Source organism: Narcine bancroftii, chromosome 1 (assembly GCF_036971445.1).
Source record: "Narcine bancroftii isolate sNarBan1 chromosome 1, sNarBan1.hap1, whole genome shotgun sequence".
Lineage (NCBI taxonomy): Eukaryota > Metazoa > Chordata > Chondrichthyes > Torpediniformes > Narcinidae > Narcine > Narcine bancroftii.
The window spans coordinates 134887072-134908291 of record NC_091469.1 but is presented as its reverse complement, the minus strand read 5'-3'; the positions used below and the strand labels follow the sequence as shown (position 1 = coordinate 134908291).

At 42.5% G+C, this 21220-nt stretch overlaps 1 protein-coding gene across 16 annotated transcripts in view; it reads left to right on the top strand.

Annotated features, from left to right (window-relative positions):
• LOC138764513 (teneurin-3) overlaps window positions 1–21220 on the top strand; it is a 4541667-nt gene that overhangs the window by 3892435 nt on the left and 628012 nt on the right. For all 16 annotated transcript variants that reach the window (XM_069940598.1, XM_069940580.1, XM_069940589.1 and 13 more), the window contains one exon: window positions 11412–11693. In XM_069940598.1, coding sequence (XP_069796699.1) covers window positions 11412–11693 — 282 coding nt within the window. The remainder of the gene's footprint in view (window positions 1–11411; window positions 11694–21220) is intronic.

The following is a 21220-nucleotide window of genomic DNA, read 5'->3' as shown; positions in this document are numbered from 1 at the left end:
CCTAAAATTAGAAAAATCAATGTTCATACTGATAGGATTAAGGCTGACCAGGAGGAACAGGTGCATTGTCCCTCAAGTTTTGCCTCACCCTGACAATGGATGAGGCCAAGGAAAGATATGTCAGTGTGAGAATGGTTGGGGGAGTTAAAATGGTTGGCTACAGGAAGCTCAAGTTTACACCCACAAACAGAGCGTATATGTTTGGCTGATTGATGTTGGGTAATCAAAATGGTTGGCTACAGGAAGCTCAAGTTTACACCCACAAACAGAGTGTATATGTTTGGCTGATGGATGTTGGGTAATCAAAATGGTAACTACAGGAAGCTCAAGTTTACACCCACAAACAGAGCGTATATGTTTGGCTGATTGATGTTGGGTAATCAAAATGGTTGGCTACAGGAAGCTCAAGTTTACACCCACAAACAGAGTGTATATGTTTGGCTGATGGATGTTGGGTAATCAAAATGGTAACTACAGGAAGCTCAAGTTTACACCCACAAACAACGCGTATATGTTTGGCTGATTGATGTTGGGTAATCAAAATGGTAGCTACAGGAAGCTCAAGTTTATGTGCTTGGCAAATTAGTCACATAATCAGCATTTGATGTGGTTTCAAAAGTATATTTCGATAAAACATTTTGCATACAAATTCAATGGTCACATTTAAAAGTTTTCCAGATAGATACATGAACATGAAGGGTTATATATCATGTCCAAGCATCATCCGAGTTTTTGACATCATGATTGACACAGACACCTGGGTCAAAGGACCTGTTCCTATCTTCTACGTTCTATAAAATTTAATTGCCGAGTTAATTAATCTAAGTCACAGCTTCATTTGGGACTGCAGCAGGGAGAGCTTGGTGAATGATGCTCTGCAATTAATCTTGGTGCGCCCAAGATGGAAGAAAGGAGCAAAGTTTGTGTTTGTGTTTATGACTTCAGCACATCCTAAGATGCATTGTAGCCAATGACATACGGCCGGGGTTGTAATGAAGAGAAGGTGGTGGCAATTGTGTGCCTAAAAAGCCCCACAAACTAGAGACCCTGCTCTTTGCCACTTATGAGTGAGCTATGCTGTGAGTGCAAATGTTAAGTTGTTTGACGCTGATCAAGCTTTTATCGCTCAGCTCCTCAGTTATTATAACATTGTTCATTGTATTACAGCCTGCTGATGACCAGCGAGAGATAGCAGCAATGGGTCAATATTTACTTTCTTTCTTTGGCTTGGCTTCGCGGACGAATATTTATGGAGGGGGTAAATGTCCACGTCAGCTGCAGGCTCGTTTGTGGCTGACAAGTCCGATGCGGGACAGGCAGACACGGTTGCAGCGGTTGCAGGGGAAAATTGGTTGGTTGGGGTTGGGTGTTGGGTTTTTCCTCCTTTGCCTTTTGTCAGTGAGGTGGGCTTATATTCCACCATTAATGTTGTAAAACGCAGCACCAACAGGGCATTGTTTCGAGGTCACTCACGGGAGCTTTATCACAAAAAGCTAACATGAAGGCCTCACACAGCAGTATTAGGACTGCAGCTAAAAGATGAAGAGTGTAGTGGCAAAGAGGGTTAGGGAGAGAGTTCCTGAGGCAAGGTGGTTGAAAGATGGTAAAAACAATAAAAAAATCAAATGATTCAGGAGGGAAGAGCTGGGGATGCAATTCCTTACGGCCAAAAAGATTTTTCCAATGTCGGAAAGGTCAATAAAATAAACTGAAATAATCAGCAAGTTATCATAATTGTTGCAGAACTGCAGTAAATCCCCTGGAAAAATAATATCCTTGTTAAAAGTCCCCACGGAGCTGGGCTCCGTGTTGTTGGAAGTGTGACATTGCACTGGAGACTGATATTTGAGTTTTTTTTTCTATTTGTTTCCCTTCATCAGTTCTCCCATGCCATCAGTTAAGGTATTCCTGTTCTGGAAACCAGTGACAACTGATGTTTGATTTGTTGTTAATTATAGCAGTTGATTTTCATAATTTATGAGGCTCCGTGGCAGACCGCATTCAGGATTTAAGCTCCAGTAATGCTAACTGGTGTAGGGTAACATGACCAGGGCAATGAACCAATTAACAGGCAGAGTTACCACTAAGTCAGTCAAGTTCCTGCTGGAAAAAGGTTCAGTGGAAGGCTGTTCCTTTGCGAGAATGATGTAGCTATTTCTAACGTTGTCATTATTCTCCTTCTCTGTCTCTGTCTGCTGCCATTTGTGGAACGTCACCAAAATCTATGCGTTCTCATTTTCAAGAAAGACGAGGACTAACCTAGATTTCTGATTCACCAGGTTCATTTATTTTATTTCTATGGCAAAAAGGCATACGGCACCGTAACAGGCCCTTTCAGCCTACAAGCTTGAGCCGTCCAAATACAACCAATTGACGTACAACCCTGCTACATTTTGAAGGGTGGGAGGAAACCAGAGCACCCTGAGAAAATCCACATAGACATGAGGAGAACATACAAACTCCTTACAGACAGCGCCAGATTGAAGCCCGGCTGCTGGTGTTGTAATAGCGTTGCACTAACCGCTAACTGTGTTAACTAACTAACCGCTAACTTAACTAACTAACCACTAACTCTGCCGCCCAAAGAAATGTAATGGTCTCTCAATCTCATTTAAAGTTGAGGCCACAGCAGTGAACCCAGGTACTTTTAGTTTGTGTAGACAAAGAATTACCTGGTGAACTCAGCAGGTCAGTTAGCAGATAGAATTGGTCGGTCAACATTACAGGTAAGAAATAATAAGTTCAGGAGGCAAACCACCTCAGGAGATAAATCATCCACAGACTTCTATTACAAACACACTGACTCTCACAGCTATCTGGATTATACCTCTTTCTATCCTGCTACTTATCAGAATGGTTGGCGTAGCGGTTAGCGCAACGCCTTTTCCGCACCAGGGATCGGGACCGGACCTGGGTTAGAATCCTGCGCCTTCTGTAAGCAGTTGGAACGTTTTCCCTGTGTCTGCATGGGTTTTCACTAGGGGCTCTGGTTTCCTCCCACCCTTCAAAAATGTACCAGGGTATAGGTTAATGGGGTGTAATTTGGGCATCACAGGCTTGGAGGGCCAAATTGGCCTGTTACGGTGCTGTATGTTTAAATTTAAATTTAAACATTTAAATTTCTCAGAATTCATCGACCTCTGCTGCACCTGTACACTGGCTGAAGCTCTTCACTCCAGGACATCAGAAATGTTATTTTTTCTTTAATAAACATGGATTCTACTTTACTGGCATTGATAAAGCATGAGCTTGTATCACGTCTATTTCTTGTACTTCTGCCCTTATCTCACCCCAGGCGGAACAAGAATAGAGTCCCACTGGCCCTCACTTTACACCGAATTGTCCTCCACATCCGACTCAAAATCCTCCAAATCGTCTGCTAACTTCAGCGCAATCCCACCACCAGCCACATCTTCCCCTCTCTACACTTATCCACCTTTAGAGCTTGAGTGGTAAAACTCTCTGAGACCTCCTGATCCTCTCTTCCCTCCCCATCCAACCTTCCATCTCCTTAACCACTTCCTGCTGTAACCGCCAAAAGTGTAAAACGTGTCCCTACATCTCCTCCCTCACCTCCATCAAGGGCCACAAACAGACCTTCCAGATGAGGCAGAGCTTTGCATGCAATCGCCCAACCTCGCCACATTCATTGTACTCAGGGTAGCCTCCTTTACATTAGTGAGACCTAACACAGATTGGGGAGACCATTTCATCAACCAGCAACACTGTTTTTGGTTCAAATCTGAGCTTCCTGTAGCCAACCATTTCCTCTCCACCAACTATTCCTACAGTGACAGGTCTGTCTTGGCCACATCCATTGTCGAGGTCAGGAACATATAAACTAGAGGAACAACACATCATATTCCTTCAGGATGGCCTTGAACCTAATAACGTGAATATTTTTTTTCTTATTTAAGTTAGCGCCTATCCCCCTCAGATTCTAATGTTTCCATCTCTTTATCTATTCCCATACTTAACTGTACTTAATTTCTTTTCTCTCTCTAACTTTTTCCACCCGATCCCCCCCCCTCCCCTTCCCAATGGTTTTGCCCTCAACCTGTCTCTCCACCTCCCACACCTTCTGGTCCATACTCTATCACCTTTCCCCTTTTATGTGTGTAATTTTACTTTTTAAAAATGTTTCATCTCAATAAAGGGTTCAGATCCATAATGTTAATTTAATTTAATTTTGACATGCAGCACGGTAACAGGCCCTTTGGGCCCACAAGCCTGTGCCGCCCAATTAGACCCAATTGACCTGCAACCCTGGTATGTTTTTGAACAGTCAGAAGAAACTGGAGCACCTGGAGCAAAACCACACAGACAGGGGGAAAATGTACAAATTCCTTAGTACTGGATTCGAACGGCAGTCGCGAATACAGCAACAGCTGTGGAAGGTCTGTTTGTCCTAACCGTGCCACCCCATTGACTGACCTTTTCTAGAGCCATAGTACCAAAGAAACAGGCCCCTTCGGCCCTTCTAGTCTATACCAAACCATTTTTTTCCTAGTCCCACTCACCAACACCCAGTCCATAGCTCTCCATACCTCTCCCATCCATGTGTCTGTCCAAATTCTTCTTCAATGTTAAAATTGACCCCCACATTCACTACTTCAGCTGGCAGCTTGTTTCACACTCCCACCTCGCTCTGTGCGAAGAAGTTCCCTCTAAACTTTTCCCCTTTCACCCTTACCCATGTCCTCTGGTTTGTATCTCAATGACTCTCAGTGGAAAAAGCCAATCTATATTTATTCTGTCTATCCCCCTCATAATTTTAAATACCTCTCTCAAATCTCCCCTTGTTCTTCTCTGCTCCAAGGAATAAAGTCCCAACCTGTTTAACCTTTCACTGTAACTCAGTTCCTGAAGATTGGGGCAACATGCTAATAAATCTTCTCTGCACTCTTTCTATCTTACTGATATCTTTCCTGTAGTTAGGTGACCAAAACTGTACACGATACTCCAAATTTGGCCTCACCAATGTCTTGTACAATTTTACCATAACATCCCAACTCCTATACTCAATACTTTGATTTATGAAGGCCAACATGCCAAAAGCTCTCTTTACAACCCTATCCACCTTTGATGCCACTTTCGGGGAATTGTGTGTCTGTATTCCCAGATCCCTCTGTTCTACCACACTCCTCAGTCCCCTATCATTCACCATGTATGTCCTTTCTTGGTTTGTCTTTCCAAAATGCAAAACCTCACACTTGTCTCCATTAAATTCCATCAGCCATGTTTCAGGCCATTTTTTTCCAGCTGGTCCAGATCCCTCTGCAAGCTTTAAAAACCTTCCTCACTGTCCACAACGCCTCCAATCTTAGTGTCAGCTGCTAACTTGTTGATTTAATTTACCACATTATTATCCAGACTAGCTTCTGGATTGTCTCTGACCTGCTGAAATCCTTCAGGAGATCTTCACTTGCTCAAGATTCCAGTATGTGAATTTTTAGTGATTTTTTTCTAATTTTTAGCCTGGTACCTTGAGAAATGAGCAAGGGATTGACACATGTGAAAATGCAGAGTCTTTGCACAGGTTTGGGATACTGAGAAACGAAGGACAGAGATTAAACTGATGGATGAGAAATTCTGTGCAGAACTACATCTTTTACGCAGAGGTGGTGAGAGTTGCTGTTGGGTCCCTCGTGCTTGGTAGTAGATCATAAGGGTTTAGGGCTCTTGGGGAATCAGTGGAGTGGTGCGGGGCTCCAGTAGATCATGTACCCTCCCTCTCTCCCCACATTGAGAAGTAGAAGCCTAATAGGGAAGGAGACAATAGCAGCAGACCAATGAGAGGCTCAGTGGCTGAAGGACTCACACAGACTGTGGGCTGCAGGAGAAGGACTCTTCGGAACTGGGTACTAAGTCGGAGATTTCAAAGGGTACTGAGGGAAGGAAGGATACCCAAAGGGGCTTCGAGTGGTGAAGTTTCCACAATGGTATCAGAACTTGGGATCTGGGAACTTGGGTTTGCCAATGGATCGAACTGGAGTCTGTGCAGCTTCAGAGGTTGTGAGAGCGCTGGAGGCAAATCCATGGATACTCAGTAACTTTGAAGGGACTCTTGTTTCTCTTTCTGTTATTGTAGGGGGTGCTGGTCTAGGCTAGTAATGGCTCTTTGTGTGCCTTTACACCAGAAAAATTTGACAGATGTGCATTAAAACAGTTTGTGCATTATTACATGACAATAGAGGGATAAAAGCAATAGTTGAGACAAGTACCATTGCAATTGTTAAGAAACATTTGGACAGATACATGGATTGGATAAGTTTAGGGGATATGATGGGACTAGTTTAAGTGGATCAATATGATCAGCATGGGCAAGTTGGCCTGAAGGGCCTCTTTGCATGTATAATTACTCTATGATTCTTTATTAAGAAATATAGAACAGAATACCTAGGGTGGGATATATCTCAATGAGGTATACTAAATTATGAGTGGCATTGATAAGGTTAATGCTTTTCCCACTGAGGATGGGTGAAACAGGAACTAGAGGACTTGGGTTAAGGGTGAAAGGTTAAATGTTAGAGGGGGACTGAGAGTGCCAGTAGAAATGGTGGATGCAGATTCAGTCTTGACATTTAAGAGAAGATTAGATACATTGAGGGGAGGGGTACAGAGGGCGATGGATTGGGAGCAGGCTGATAGGACTCAGCTGAATGGATGGGATGGGCCCAAGGGCCTGTTTTCTGTGCTGTCATGGTCAATGGTTGGAATGCATACCAGAGATTCAGGCACATGTTGCTCTGTCTTTGTCTACATGCCATCAGAAGCATCCTGTCAGTGGATTCAGCACCATATCAAGGCCTGTAATATGTTGACGGACTCCTGGGATCATGCTTTCAGAGATGTGCATCATCAGGATATCCAGAACATTTTGTCTGAAGAGATACCTGGCCTATTCTTCCTCTGGAGATCATTCAAGATTAATGGACACATTAAAGAGAAAATGAAAACCAAGCCCAGATAAAGAACAAATGCTGCCCAAGAAATGTTTGTAACTGAAGTAAAAGAAATTGAATGTGCAGACAAGCAGGTTATTAAAGTTAAGCAATGCAAGTTGATTTTAAAACAAAAGGCCCATGGAAGCACTTTGCTCTCAAATACAAACACAATGCTGGAGAAACTCAGCAGGTCAAGCAGTGTCCTTTATGTAGCAAAGATAAAAATACATAACTGATGTTTCGGGCTTGAGCCCTTCGTCAAGGTATGGAAAAAATATTGGCAGGCATCCGAACAAAAGAGTAGGGGCGAGGTGTGGTTGCAAAAGCAGGAGGAGATAGGTGGAGAAGGGAGGGAGGGGATAGTAGCAATCAAGGTGAGGGGGGATGGCTAGGAAAACAGAGAGGGAAGGGAGAAGGAGAACTGGAAACAGGAAAGGTGTTTATTATATGCTATGCATTGTGAGTGTATGTGTTTGCACTGTGGTCTGGAGAAGCACTTTTTCATCTTGTTGGATATGTACATTCAGATGATAATAAACTTGAACTTCTACGGCCCCAGAGCTAGTGAAGTGCTATGGGGGTAGAGTCACTTTCATAACAACATAGAGAACTTTTACACAACAAGCTCCCACAAATTGCAATGCAATAATGACCACATGATCTATATTGGTGGCATTGATTGAGAGTTTAGGACTCTCAGACTAGTTTTCCTTCTATTTTTAAAAAGAATACATGAAGACTTTTAAGGTCTATACTTAAGGGAGTTGAGATGACATCTTGCTTAAAGGGGAATTGAACCTGTGCATGAAGGAGGAATAAAAGAAAAAAAATGTTATCAGAGTTAAATGAAATCCATTAGGACGATCACATTGTCCATCAGCTCTCTTTTGTCCTTTCTCTGTCAAGATAATTCAATACCATTCATCAAGTTACAGTTAACATGGTTGCCATGACAATTAGATGAAGGCCCAAAAAGGAGTGCCACAGCTTAATTTGTACTTTGGATGTACCTCTATGCAGAGCTCATTTAGATAAATGGTCATTGTCAATTCATCAGGTTAGTTAAGACCAAATCAGTTTAATCTGCATGCGCAAATCTTAGTCATTTTGGATATGGCTCTGAAGAATTGTTCTGCGTAAGCCCCAAGAAGCCAGGTGTGACCATTTCTTGATGGGTTGGCCTGAAAGTGGTGGGATTAACAACATCATGTAGATGGCTTGGTTTTTTTTTCTCTCCACCACGGAATACTTTTCCAAAAGTCTGCCGTTTCCTGTGACCCCTCCTTCAACACCCCCACCCCCCATAATACAAATGACATCTCAAGCATGTCCTCCAGCTGCCTGCTGTATAATAGGAAGGACACCCAGGACAGAAGCCCATCACCACTTTTAAGACAAAATAACTCCAGCACCCCTATCCTGGTGCGACTCCTTTTGACTGCCCAGTGCATCTTCCTTCAGACCAATGGGAATGAGTGGGCACTCTGTCACTCTGCAATGTTTATCAGAGGCCAACATTTTGTTTTGTGTGCTTCAACCCAACAATAACATTGTTCTCTTGCCACTTTCATCTTGTAACATGTAATGAGTCCAAAGAGTCTACAATGGAGTACAACTTGACACAGAACCAGGGAGGGGAATAAGATTTAGATTTCAGATTTTATTGTCAGAGTACATATATTTTTTTAAAATATTTTATTTACAAATTTTAAACCACAACAGTAAATATATTTCATTCAACAAAAAAACTTTCAAAGATTATACATGTGGTATACAACCCTGCCCCCACTTTCCCCCTCCCTCCCCAGAGCCCCAGAAAAACAAAAAAAAATAGAAAAGTAAGAAGGACAGGAGAATGTCAAGGGAAAAAACTATATATATTAAAAATAAAATAAAATATTGGAGGTTACCAAGAAATGAACCCTTCAGAGAGTCTGTTAAACATTCATACCCACATTTTGTCAATGTGTGCATTATATTTTCCAAAATACATGATATTTAGTGATCTTCTCGAGTGGAATGCAGCTATGAAGCTCCACATGCCATCTCTACATCCATAAATCTGTGTCTGAATTCCAAATTGTTGCTATACATTTCCTAGAAATGGTTAGAGCATTTTGTACAAATTCAGCTTGATACAAAGTTTTTAATTTAGGTCTTATAATTCTAATATTACCCAACAAAAATAGCATAGGATCCTGTGGGAACTTGACCGGCATTATTCGTAACAAAAAAAATTACAAACTTCCACCCAGAAGTCTTTAACTTTAGGTCCCTGCCAAGATGAATTCAACAAGATCCAGTCTCTCATCCACACCTAAAACATAAATCTGTTAATGTAGGGTTCAATCTTTTTTAATTTTTGAGGACTCAGATATAACTGATGCAAAAAATTATATTGAACCAACCTATATCTAACATTTATAATTTTTATCCTATTGTCTCTACATAATTCTATCCAGTCATTCTCATCTGTTTGTTTATTTAAATCCACTTCCCATCTTAATCTCAACTTATGCACCTCTATTTTGGGGGTTTTCCTTTGAAGTAAATTATATATTACAGAAATAAATTTACTTCCATTACTATTACGAATCAGTAATTCCAGCTAGGTAGCATCAAACTTGGACCTATTTTATCAATCAAAAAAGCCTTAACTTGAGGCACATTAAATTTATTCTTCATTTGCTCATATATAATAAATCTTCCAGCATCAAAACAATCCTCGATTCTTTCAATACCCATCCACTTCCAAGTCCTCAAAAATTGATTATCCATAGAAAATGGAAAGTCTATTATGACATAAAGGCATTTTTTCCTGAAACTAAACCTCTCGTGCCTATTTCATAATCAATTTTATTCCATAATTCAATCAAATGTTTGAGAACATATCCCTGCTTCCTATTAACAATTTAGATTTCCATTTATAACAGAAATGCTGCAGATTTATTTTTTCTATGTTGACCCAAGCAAGAATTTTATATACCCTAAGCAGTACATTAATAAATCTCAGTTGGGAAGCCTTATAATTATTCTTAAAATGGGGAAGTTGTAAACTCCCCAATTCAAACTTCCAAGTCAATTTTTCCAAAGAAATCCTCATCATTTTCCTTTTCCATAAAAACTTTCTAATACTCGTATTCAAATCCTTAAAAATTTTTTTAGAGGAATTGAGATGGGGATTAACTGAAAAATATATTGAAATCTAGGAAAAATATTATCGTAATACAATCTTTCTCCTTAAATGGAACTCCTGGCCTTCCAGAACTTCCAGACTGCATCTAATGTGTCCACTCCAGATGGAATGCTCTTGGTTTCCATCTTTTCCAGTGAATATAAGGCTAATTGGCCCATTTTCTCAGTTCTTTTATCCCAGGAATCAATCCAAAAAATATTGTTAAAGGTCTTACAAAGCATCTTAAAGGATGCAAATAATACAGAGAAGTATTGGCTGTGCAAGCAGAGAGAGATGAAAGCAGGGAATGTCTTCCAGGGATAATGGAAAGCACAGGGACTTTGTCCTTTTGGACGAAATTAATCTGTTCATTGGGCAGCAAGGTTAGTGTTGCCTGTAAGGAGGTGTACGTTCAACCCATGTCTGCGTGGGTTTCCTCCAGGTGTTTCGGCTTCTTCCCACCCTCCAAAAATGTACAGGATGTGCATTTGGGTGATATGGCCTTCTGGGCCAGAACTGCTTGTTATAATGCTGTGGGTCTAAATTAAAAAAATATATATTTCATGGCCGTAGTTCTGGGATGCTGACAAGAGTTGTTCAGGTACTATAACAACTTGGTTAAAAAAAGTCGGAGCAGGCTACTGGAGATGAATTAAGAAGAGAATATATATTTTAAAGTGGCGAAGCATTCTGAAACAAAAACCAATCGAGCAAGCTGTGTGCTCAGCACTCCAATGGCCTGGAACATTATGAGAAAAAGCACTCTTCCAAGTGCTAACAATAGAAAAGCCACTTGTCAGTCTTCTGTACCACTCTTTAGTGACAGGTGTCATCATTGCTGCAGCCTGGGGAGGCAGTGGACCATTGTTTTGTTGGTCAAGCTCAGAGGTGTTGAGATAAATGCATGCTATCGGTTTTCACACATTCCAACCCTTCCTCCTTTGTTCTCTGTGTTCTTTGTGGAACATTCTCCCAGCCCCCAGTTCCTTCCATACCTGTCTGTTTGTTTTGGTTTGACACCTGAATTGTCAGTGAGATTGAGATGATTAAGAGGGGTTGAGATGGTGGAATTCAACTAACAAAAGAAAAGAACTTTACCACCTCACTCCATAATCTGAACAAGACACCTTTCCTTGACGGCTGAGTGAATCCCAAACCCCATGATATGCATTGTGTGTGTGTGTGTGTGTGTGTGTGTGTGTGATTGATTTAGCTTGATTTATTAAAAAAGATGCTTCAGAAGAAAATAAGGAAACAAAAACTCACCTCCATTATTATTTCACCTACAGGGGCAAATTTCTCCCTGAGGGAATTGGGAATCTGTGAGCCCACGGCTCGAAGAGGGCTGACGTTCTGCTCGGAAATGGGACTCCCCCACCGAGGATACTCTGTGAACGCAGGATCAGATGCTGACACGGAAAATGAAGGAGTGATGTCCCCTGAGCACGCTATGAGGCTGTGGGGCAGGGGAGTCAAGTCCGGACGCAGCTCCTGCCTGTCCAGTCGTTCAAACTCGGCGCTCACGTTGACCGACACGGAGCATGAGAACAACAAGTCAGACAGCGAGAATGGTGAGTTCAGAGATTCCTTCTTCATTTTAACTTGCAAGTGGTTCTCTATCTTTCTCCTTGCCTTTCTCCTTCTCTCTTTCCCCTCCCTCTTTTGTCTTCATCTTTCTCTCATCCTCTCTCTTTGCCCCTCTCTTTCCCTTTCTTGCTCTCTTCCTCTCTCTCTTTCTCCATTTCTCTTCCCACTACCTACCTTTCCTCTCACTTCATGAACCCTCAGAAAAAAATGTTCCACATCCACATTACTTGAAGATGTTTGTTATCACGTTGAACAAAATTTCTCAGCAGCATCAGGTGAACGGAATTATGCCAAGGATCCATTGTGCTCTTGGATCCATTTGTGAGATGCAGTGTTGTCTAAACCATGATTAATTTGGATTGCAAAATCTCTGATTATATTGCTGACAGTCTGGGCTGAGGAATCAAGAACTGTTGGGAGATTAATGAGCATTTGATGGGTTCAGCTTTAAAGATGGGAGAGGCAGAGGAGAAAGAAAGATTTATAACTGTGAGACACCTCTGTATCCTCAGTGGAAATTATCTCTGGACTTTGAACAAATCTAAGATGTCCTGGTATATGTTTTGTGAAGAAATCTTGGCAAAACTGCAAAGGTTCTTGTGAATAGGCAAGTGGCCAAAGATACTGAGAGGAAATGGTTGGAAATCAGAGAGTAGATTCACCTTGGCTGAACAACAAAATTAAAACAAGCTGTTGAAATGCTGAATTTGTACCTTAAAGCACTGGAAGTCCATTGTACATCTGGCCCATGAGATCATGATGTTTGAAAAGCTTCTGACAATCATTAGGCCTTTTTATAAAACAAAAAATCCAAGCATAAAGGCAGAGATTCTCTGCCCTCATGTCGAAAAACTTAACTTCATAAATAGTCCATGAGCGACTGCAAGGCAGCAACTTCAATCCCCCTTCAAGGTAGTGCTAGAGATAGGGTGGTGTGCGCCACCTCACTGCATAAAGGTACATCTGCTGCAAATGGCTAGCCAGAGGCAGGCTGATGATGCTGTCAGCTCGTGACCCATCTCACTTCTCTCTCTCCCACTCACTCACCCGTCTCCCTTCATGACCCCTCAGGGCAGGGGCGGGTGCCAGAGGGCCATCAAGGCAGGAGCAACTGATGGGGCTGTCAGGGCAGGGGCTGTTAGGACAGGAACGACTGGCTGCACCGGCCTCCAGCACCTCACCAGTCCACTCATTGGCACCAGCAGCTCAATACGCAGCCGAGCAATGGTCTCCTCCCTACCCATAATCCCCCATGCAACTGGAACTGTTCTGAGAAACACAGTTCCATGGGGGAGTTATGGATAGGGAAGACGGCCATCGCTCTGCTGCGTCTTTATTACGTATGTCGCCATGGCAACAGTCGCCCTGTCTACAGAGGCTCAGGACGATGCACTGAGGCGCTGCTCCACACAAAAGCAGCGCTGGAACAGCCTTTTAGGGCTGCTCCAGAAACAAGTTAATTTATTTTTCCACGTTCGAAGCCAGACCCTCAAAGCGGAGGCCCGGCATAAAAATACCTATCAGTTTAATGGTCAAATGGTTTGGTTCAAAATATAAAAGTTTTGTGCCTTCACCTCTGAAGAAGCTTGGACATTAATGTGATATTTGTGTGTGAGAGATAACTGCATCATTATGACCATGCAGTTTGGTTGGTGATAGCAGAGGCTTTCCAATATCTGATCTGCCACAGGTTATGAAAGCCCTCCATGGCATTCTGGTTCATTGATGTTACCGTGCCTGGTGTCCGTGAAACATAAACCATGAGTTTGCTGCTCCAAGGGGCCCAGCTCAACATTAGAACCTGAGCTGTAGTAGGAGGCCATACATCATTTGAAATGGGGGGTGGAGGGGGGTGGGGGGGATTCACTTTAGGAATTGTCCTGGACCAAAGCCAGATATACTTCACTGAGTCACGGAAATTTACAGTGCAGGAAGCTATTCACTTCATTATGTTCATGCTGGCTCAGAATGGACTTTTGATTAATCCCACTTTCCAGCTCTTGGCTTTCTAGGTCAGGAGTAGCCAAACCTTTTTTTGGTTGTGGGCCACATACAACAAAATATAAGGAGTCACGGGCCAAACAATATTCAGCCAGTTATACTGCAAGAAAAACGATGTTTTCAGACCAGAAAACCCGGGTCATTGAAAATTCATTTTTTATCAAAATAGCTATACGACACCACTGAATTGTTGACAGTACAATAGTTTATTGATGTGCTCACATATCACAGTAGGTATTTCTGCATCTGCTGCTCTTACATTTAATTTAAATGATTACAATAAAACTCTTTAAAACTCATTCAAAAAACAATGTAAAATAAAAAGCTGGGTGCAAGATAAGAAAGATTAAGAAAGGGATAAAGTCGTCTCCAACAGTCCTCCACAACTCTCAGAGACTGCAGTTCATATCTCCCCCCCACCACCCCCCCACCCCCACCCCGCCGTCCACCTTAATTGTTATGATGTAAGGCTATTAAAGCTAGGACATTAAAGTTAATAGATTCCTTGCAAATCAAACCCACTTACCCTTGACTTTTGTAAAAAATTATTTATTTTCTTGTCATGTCTGAATTTTTCTGCACTTCCTTGCTATTTTCCATCTTTTTGGTTCCACCATATTAATCGTCTGAGGTAAACTTCTTTTTAGCTGAGATAAACTTTTTCATTGATGAGTAACATTCCGATGGTCAGGCTAGTAGTTGTTGAAAATGGTAGTGACATCTATGTTTAAACTTAGAAGTGCAATGTACTTTCAGTGCAATTTATTGTGAGAAACTCTATTCTAACAGGCCACTTAAAAATGGGCAATGGGCCGCAGTTGGCCTGGGGCATTAGTTGGTTCTCTTTCTGGTATGTTGTGAAATGTGTCTAAAATCAATGAAGATCAGTCCTTGAAAATCAAGTCATGGTCTAACTACATGGTATCATTACCTGTGTTGGTAGAGGCATTGAGATTCAGAGTAAAGCGGATATGTTGCACCTGTATAAAACTTTGATTAGGTCGCATTTGGAGTATTGTGTGCTATTTTGGTTCCCTATCACAGGAAGGAAGTGGAGGCTTTGGAAATGATACAGAAAAGATTTACCAGATGCTGCTCCTATCTTCTATGTTTCTATGAGATGGGAGCAGGAGTAGGTCATTCGGCCCTTCGAGCCTGCTCTGCCATTCAATGAGATCATGGCTGATCTTAAAAGTTCAGTACCCCATCCCCGCCTTCTCTCCGTAACCCCTAATTCCCTTATACTGAAGAAATATATCTAACTCCCTCTTAAATATATTCAATGAACCTGCCTCTACTGCTCTCTGTGGCAATGAATTCCACAGATTCACCACCCTCTGGGTAAAGAAATTCCTCCTCATCTCAGTTCTAAATGGTTTGCCTATTATCCTCGAACCATGGCCCCGGGTTCTGGACTCCCCCACCATTGGAAACATCCCTTCCGCATCCATTCTGTCCAGTCCTGCCAGAATTTTATAGGTCTCTATGAGATCCCCTCTCAATCTTCTAAACTCCAGCGAGTACAATCCCAAATTGCGCAATCTTTCCTCATAAGTCATTCCTGCCATTCCAGGTATCAGCCTGGTGAATCGCCTCTGCACTCCCTCCATTGCAAGAACATCCTTCCTCAGATAAGGTGACCAAAACTGCACACAATACTCCAGGTGGGGTCTCACCAAGGCTCTGTTCAGATGCAGTAAGGTATCCTTGTTCCTATACTCAAACGCTCTTGATATGAAGGCCAACATACCATTTGCCTTTTTAACCGCCTGCTGTACCTGCATGCTCGGCTTCAGTGACTGGTGCACAAGAACCCTTAGGTCTCTCTTCACTTCCCCATCTCCCAATCTATTGCCATTCAAATAGTAATCTGCCCTCCGGTTTGTATTACCAAAATGGATAACCTCACAGTTATCCACATTGTAGTGTATTTGCCATGTATTTGCCCAGTCCCCCAATTTATCCAAATCACACTGGAGCTTCCTGACCCCCTCTTCAGTGCACACAACCGCTCCTAGCTTTGTGTCATCTGCCAATTTGGAGATATTACATCCAATCCCCTCATCTAGATCATTAATGTAAATTGTGAACAGCTGGGGTCCCAGTACAGATCCCTGTGGCACACCATTGGTCACCGCCTGCCACTCAGAAGATGAGCAGTTTATCCCAACTCTCTGTCTTCTATCTGCCAGCCAGTTCTCAATCCACATCAATACCTTGCCCCCAATCCCATGAGCCTCGATTTTGCATGCCAGTCGTTTATGTGGGACCTTATCGAAGGCCTTTTGGAAATCCAGGTACACCACATCCACTGGCTCTCCCCCATCTATTTTACCTGTCACCATCTCAAAGAATTCCAATAGATTTGTCAAGCACGATTTACCTTTTGTAAATCCATGTTGACTCCGTCCGATCCCTTCTCTGCTAGTCATATGCTCTGCTATTATATCCTTAATAATGGATTCCATCATTTTGCCCACTACTGATGTAAGGCTCACCGGCCTATAATTCCCTGCTTTTTCTCTACCCCACTTTTTAAATAGTGGGGTAACATTAGCTACCCTCCAATCCATGGGTACTGATTCTGAGTCTATCGAGTTCTGGAAAATAATTCTTAAAACTATCTGCTATCTGAATGTCCACTTCTTTAAGTACCCTAGGATGTAGATTATCAGGCCCTTGGGATTTATCGGCCTTCAAGTCCTTCAATTTCCCCAAGACCATGTCCTTAGAGGTACTGATTTCTTTCAGCTCCTCCCTTACATTAGTCTCTATGTTTCCCAACATCCTTGGGAGGTTATTTGTATCCTCTCTCATGAAAACAGAACTAAAGTAAGAATTTAATTGGTCTGCCATTTCCTTATTCCCCATTATATATTCCCCTGATTCTGACTGCAAGGGACCTACTCTGGATTTCACCAATCTTTTCCTCTTGACATATTTATAAAAGCTTTTGCAGTCGGTTTTTATATTTGCCGCAAGCTTACTTTCGTAATTTATTTTTGCTCTCTTGATTAATCCCTTTGTCCTCCTTTGGTACATCTTGAACTGCTCCCAGTCTTCGGTTGCGGTACTTTTTTTGGCCAATTGATATGCTCACTCTTTGGATCTAATGCTGTCTCTAATTTCCCTTGTTATCCACGGTTGAGTCACCTTTTTTGCGGACTGACAATATGATGTCAGTAGGGAATGAGCTACAAGGAGAGGCTGGTCAAACTTGAATTGTCTTCACTGGCATGTCAGAGGTTGAGGGTGACCTAATAGAAGTTTATAAAATTATGAGTGGCATACATTGAGTAAGCATCCAGAATCTTTTACCCAGGGTGAAAATGTCAAATGCCAGAAGACATGTTTAAGGCGAGGGTTGGGGGAGAGGTGGGGAATGAAGTTTAAAGGAGATGTGTGGGGCAAGTTTGTTTACACAGAAAGTGGTAGGTGCCTGGAACTGACTGTTAGGTTCGGTGGTTGAAGCGGATACAATAGTCATGTTCAAGAAACTTCTGTATAAACACATAAATATGCAAAGAATGGAAGTTATATGCATCATGGGAAAGCTGTAGAGATTCAGTATAATCTGGTATCCTGGTCAGGGAGACATTGTGGGCTGAAGTGCCTGTTTCTATGCTGTTCAGTTCTATGTTCCAAATTCTAGAGCAATTCCACTTGTGAATAAGAACTGGATTACAGACTGAATTTATTGTCATGAACATGTCACAAAATGCGTGGTTTTGTGGCAGCGTCACAGGGCACAATATTGCTATAAATCACATTTCAAAAATAAATAAATAGTGCAAGAAAGTAGGATAAAGAGGTATTGCCTGAGGTTCATTGCCCATTCAAAAATCTGATGGGAGCAGGGAAGAAGCTGCCCTTGTGCCGTTGGGGGATCATCTTCAGGCTCCTGTACCTTTTGATAATGGTAGCAGTGTGAAGAGGGCATGTCCGAGGTGGTGGGGATCCTTGAGGATAAAAGCACCAGATCCCACACCAAAACCCAGACACTGCAGGAAGTGTGGGATAGGCAGGTTATACTGGCACTATTGGAAATTTGCCCAGCTCACATTTACAAATTGGCTGGAATGCATCTCCTCACACGTGAGCAGTTTCACAAAACCACCAATTGATCCCTAAACTTGTGAGATACTGCTCTCACTGCAGTAGTTAATCATTTGATTCCATCTACTTGGCAGCTTGATAATACATGAAGAAGGTTAAACAAGGCTAGGTCACTTGTCTTGTTAAAGCTGTACAGGCTGCTTGTTTTACCCAGATGTGCTCCTGAACGGCATATGTGCTCAAAATATTATCGTAATCTTTTTATTCTTGGTCGCAGCTCCACACTTAAAAACTGGCTCTCTCTCTCCCTCCTATCCATGGGGTGGGTGTGCACCAATGTACTCTTAATGCCTAGACCTACTCGCAGCACATCCTGGCCAGTAATATGGTTTCAACCTCTGGTCCCGGTTCCCAGGGAAGTTAGCCACAGATTGACTTCATTACCCACTCACTCACAGCAGCTGAATTAAGTAAAACTCAAGCTTTCTTCGTGGCTCCTCAAAGACAAGAAAGCTTCAAGATATCATAAGTAGTATTAAGAGCTGTATCTCCAGGCTGCTACAAGATCATTCATGTTTTAGTCTTTACTATTCGTAATCAAAGGAGTTTTTTTGGCTCCTGCACCCCAGTGTAATTTTTTGATGAAATTAGATTTCAGTTTATACAAGTGTGTATAATTTCTTGTTTTCAGAATGAGAGAGCGGAGGCTGAGACAGCATCAGGGAGCCATTATGAACGAACGCTGAATGGGAAACTATAATTTCAGTTCCGCACCCCACTCCCGGGCCAACGTGCCTGTCCATGGTTGCACACACTGCAAAGCTGAGGCCAGTGCAAACTGGAGGAGCAACACCTAATATTTCACCAAGGCACTCTCCAACCAGGTGGCATTAACATCGACTTCTATGGTTTCTGTTAGGGCCCTCCTCTATATCTCTCTTTTTCTCTTTTCTCTCTCTCTCTCTCTCTCTCTCTCTCTCTCTCTCTCTCTCTCTCTCTCTCTCTCTCTCTCTCTCTCCCTATCCCTTCTTTCTTCGAGCTCCCCATCCCTTTCTCTCTCCATTCCAAGACCTATCCCCTCCCCCTATCACTTCCCAGGTATTTTTCTCCTGGCCTTTCCTGTGGGCCTGTGCTCCTCTCCCTGCACCACCCCCTCCCCCACCCCTCCATTTTATTCAGGTGTTTGCCAACTTTTTGCTCATACCTTGATGAAGGGCTCAGTCCCAAAATGTTGGTCACATATCTGCTGCGTTCCTTGCTGAGTTTCTCTAGTACTTTTGGGCATTGAACTTAATTGAGGTCTACAAGATAATGAGAAGCATAGATAGGGTCAGGGTCAGCGGCTGAATGTGTTAGAGGAGGGCATTAGGGTAACCAGGTGCGGCATAGTCTGACAGTCATAAACTCACTCACTGGGGTGAGTGTGGGGGAGGGGGAGAGAGTTTGTGGTGGCTTACCTGCTGAGCGGATGTAAACCCATAAACCTACTCTGTCCCTCTTATGTAGCAGCCGAAAGCCCTGCTTTTTATTGCATGGAGAGTCACTAGTGGGCGTCAAACTTGATGCTAGTGATGCTTTAATGCACACTGGTGACGTGGGCGGGGGTGGGTCTGACGACGAGCAATGGCTGTGAATGTATGGGGACACAGCACCTTGCTAGGAGGGGCCATGCCCACGAATGCCCCAACCCCGCCCCCCCTTGGCGATGAATGTGGAAAATGTCAGCAGCGTTTTCCCGGGGCAACAGTGGCAAATACTAGAGGACATCTGTATAAGGTGAGGGCAGGAAAATTTACGGGAGAAGTCAAGTGCATGTTTTTTACACAGAGTAGTGGATACCTGGAAGGCATTGCTGGGGTGGTGGGTGGAGGTTGGTACATTAGAGACATTCAAAAGATTCTTTGACAGGCACATGGATGCAAAAAGGAATAGGTTGTGGGTGTGAAGTAGGGAAGGCTTAGATTGTTGAGTAGATTCATAGAGACACAACATTGTGGGCCAAAGGGCCTGTACTCTGCTATAATATTCTATCTTCGACGAGACTTCAGCAGAATGGCATCATCCAATGTACCTGTGACGTGGAACTCATGCCAGATGTCAGGGTGACTTACATCTAAAAGTGTTAAAATTCTAAAGTGAAGCAAAATGATTTGGAAATGGTCAGCTGAAGATTCACATCAGAAAAATATTACTCAGTGATGAAAAAACTCATGTTATGTTACACTGGACAACGAAGATTTTACTTCCTGAATACTTTGGGTGTATTTTATAGATTTTGGGCTGATAATCATGAAAATCACCTTAAAATTCTCATATCACATACCATTTTTTTTAGATACAACCTATTTTTGTGCTTCCCTGTCATATTTTAAGTCTACTTCAAGCATACAAAACCACGAAGTAAGCAAACCTTTTGAAAAAATTTGTTGTCCAGTGTTATCAATCGGAGCAAATTTTTTGCACTTACAGTGAAAATCAGCGAAGCTCCAGGAACTGGAAATGTGACTTAAAAATAGGCAATGCTGGTCAGGCAGCATCCGGGGAAAGAGAAACAGTATTAACGTAAATGAAACATAGGCCTTTTTGGCCCCACGGATGTTTCCTGACCTGCTCTGACCATTGGTTATGGTTAGTACTTCGACAACCATCTTACATTCTGAAACTTTGAATTGCAATTTAAGGTTATTGGTCCTGAATTACCTCTGGACCCTGTGTTAATGAGCGCTGCAGGCTTGAAAGGCATGCTGGAGCAAGAATGACTTCTGGCACTGAAGTAAATGCTCCGCCCATCGGTTCTCTGAAAGAGACACATCTTACCCTTTCCTGGCATGCACCAAGTTTTCTAGAATTGATCCAATTTGCTGTCAAAATTATTCCTGGATCCACCAGTGCTACATGGCAAGCATTCTGATCAGAATGAAGCACAGGTTGAAACATGTTCTCTTTATAACATAACATAACAATTACAGCACGGAAACAGGCCATTAGGCCCTTCTAGTCCGCACCGAACCAAACACCCCTTTCTAATCCCACCTCCCTGCACAATGCCCATAACCCTCCATCTTCTTCTCATCCATATACCTGTCCAACCTTTTCTTAAATAATACAATTGACTCCGCCGCCACTATTTCTCCCGGAAGATCATTCCACACAGCTACCACTCTCTGAGTAAAGAAGTTCCCCCTCATGTTACCTCTAAACCTCTGCCCCTTAATTCTTAACTCATGTCCTCTTGTTTTAAACTTTCCTCCTCTTAACGGAAATAGTCTATCCACATCCATTCTGTCTATCCCTTTCATAATCTTAAATACTTCTATCAAATCCCCTCTCAACCTTCTACGCTCCAAAGAATAAAGACCCAATCTGTCCAATCTCTCCCCATACTCCAGATGCTTAAACCCAGGCAACATTCTGGTAAACCTTCTCTGCACTCTCTCCACTCTGTTTATATCCT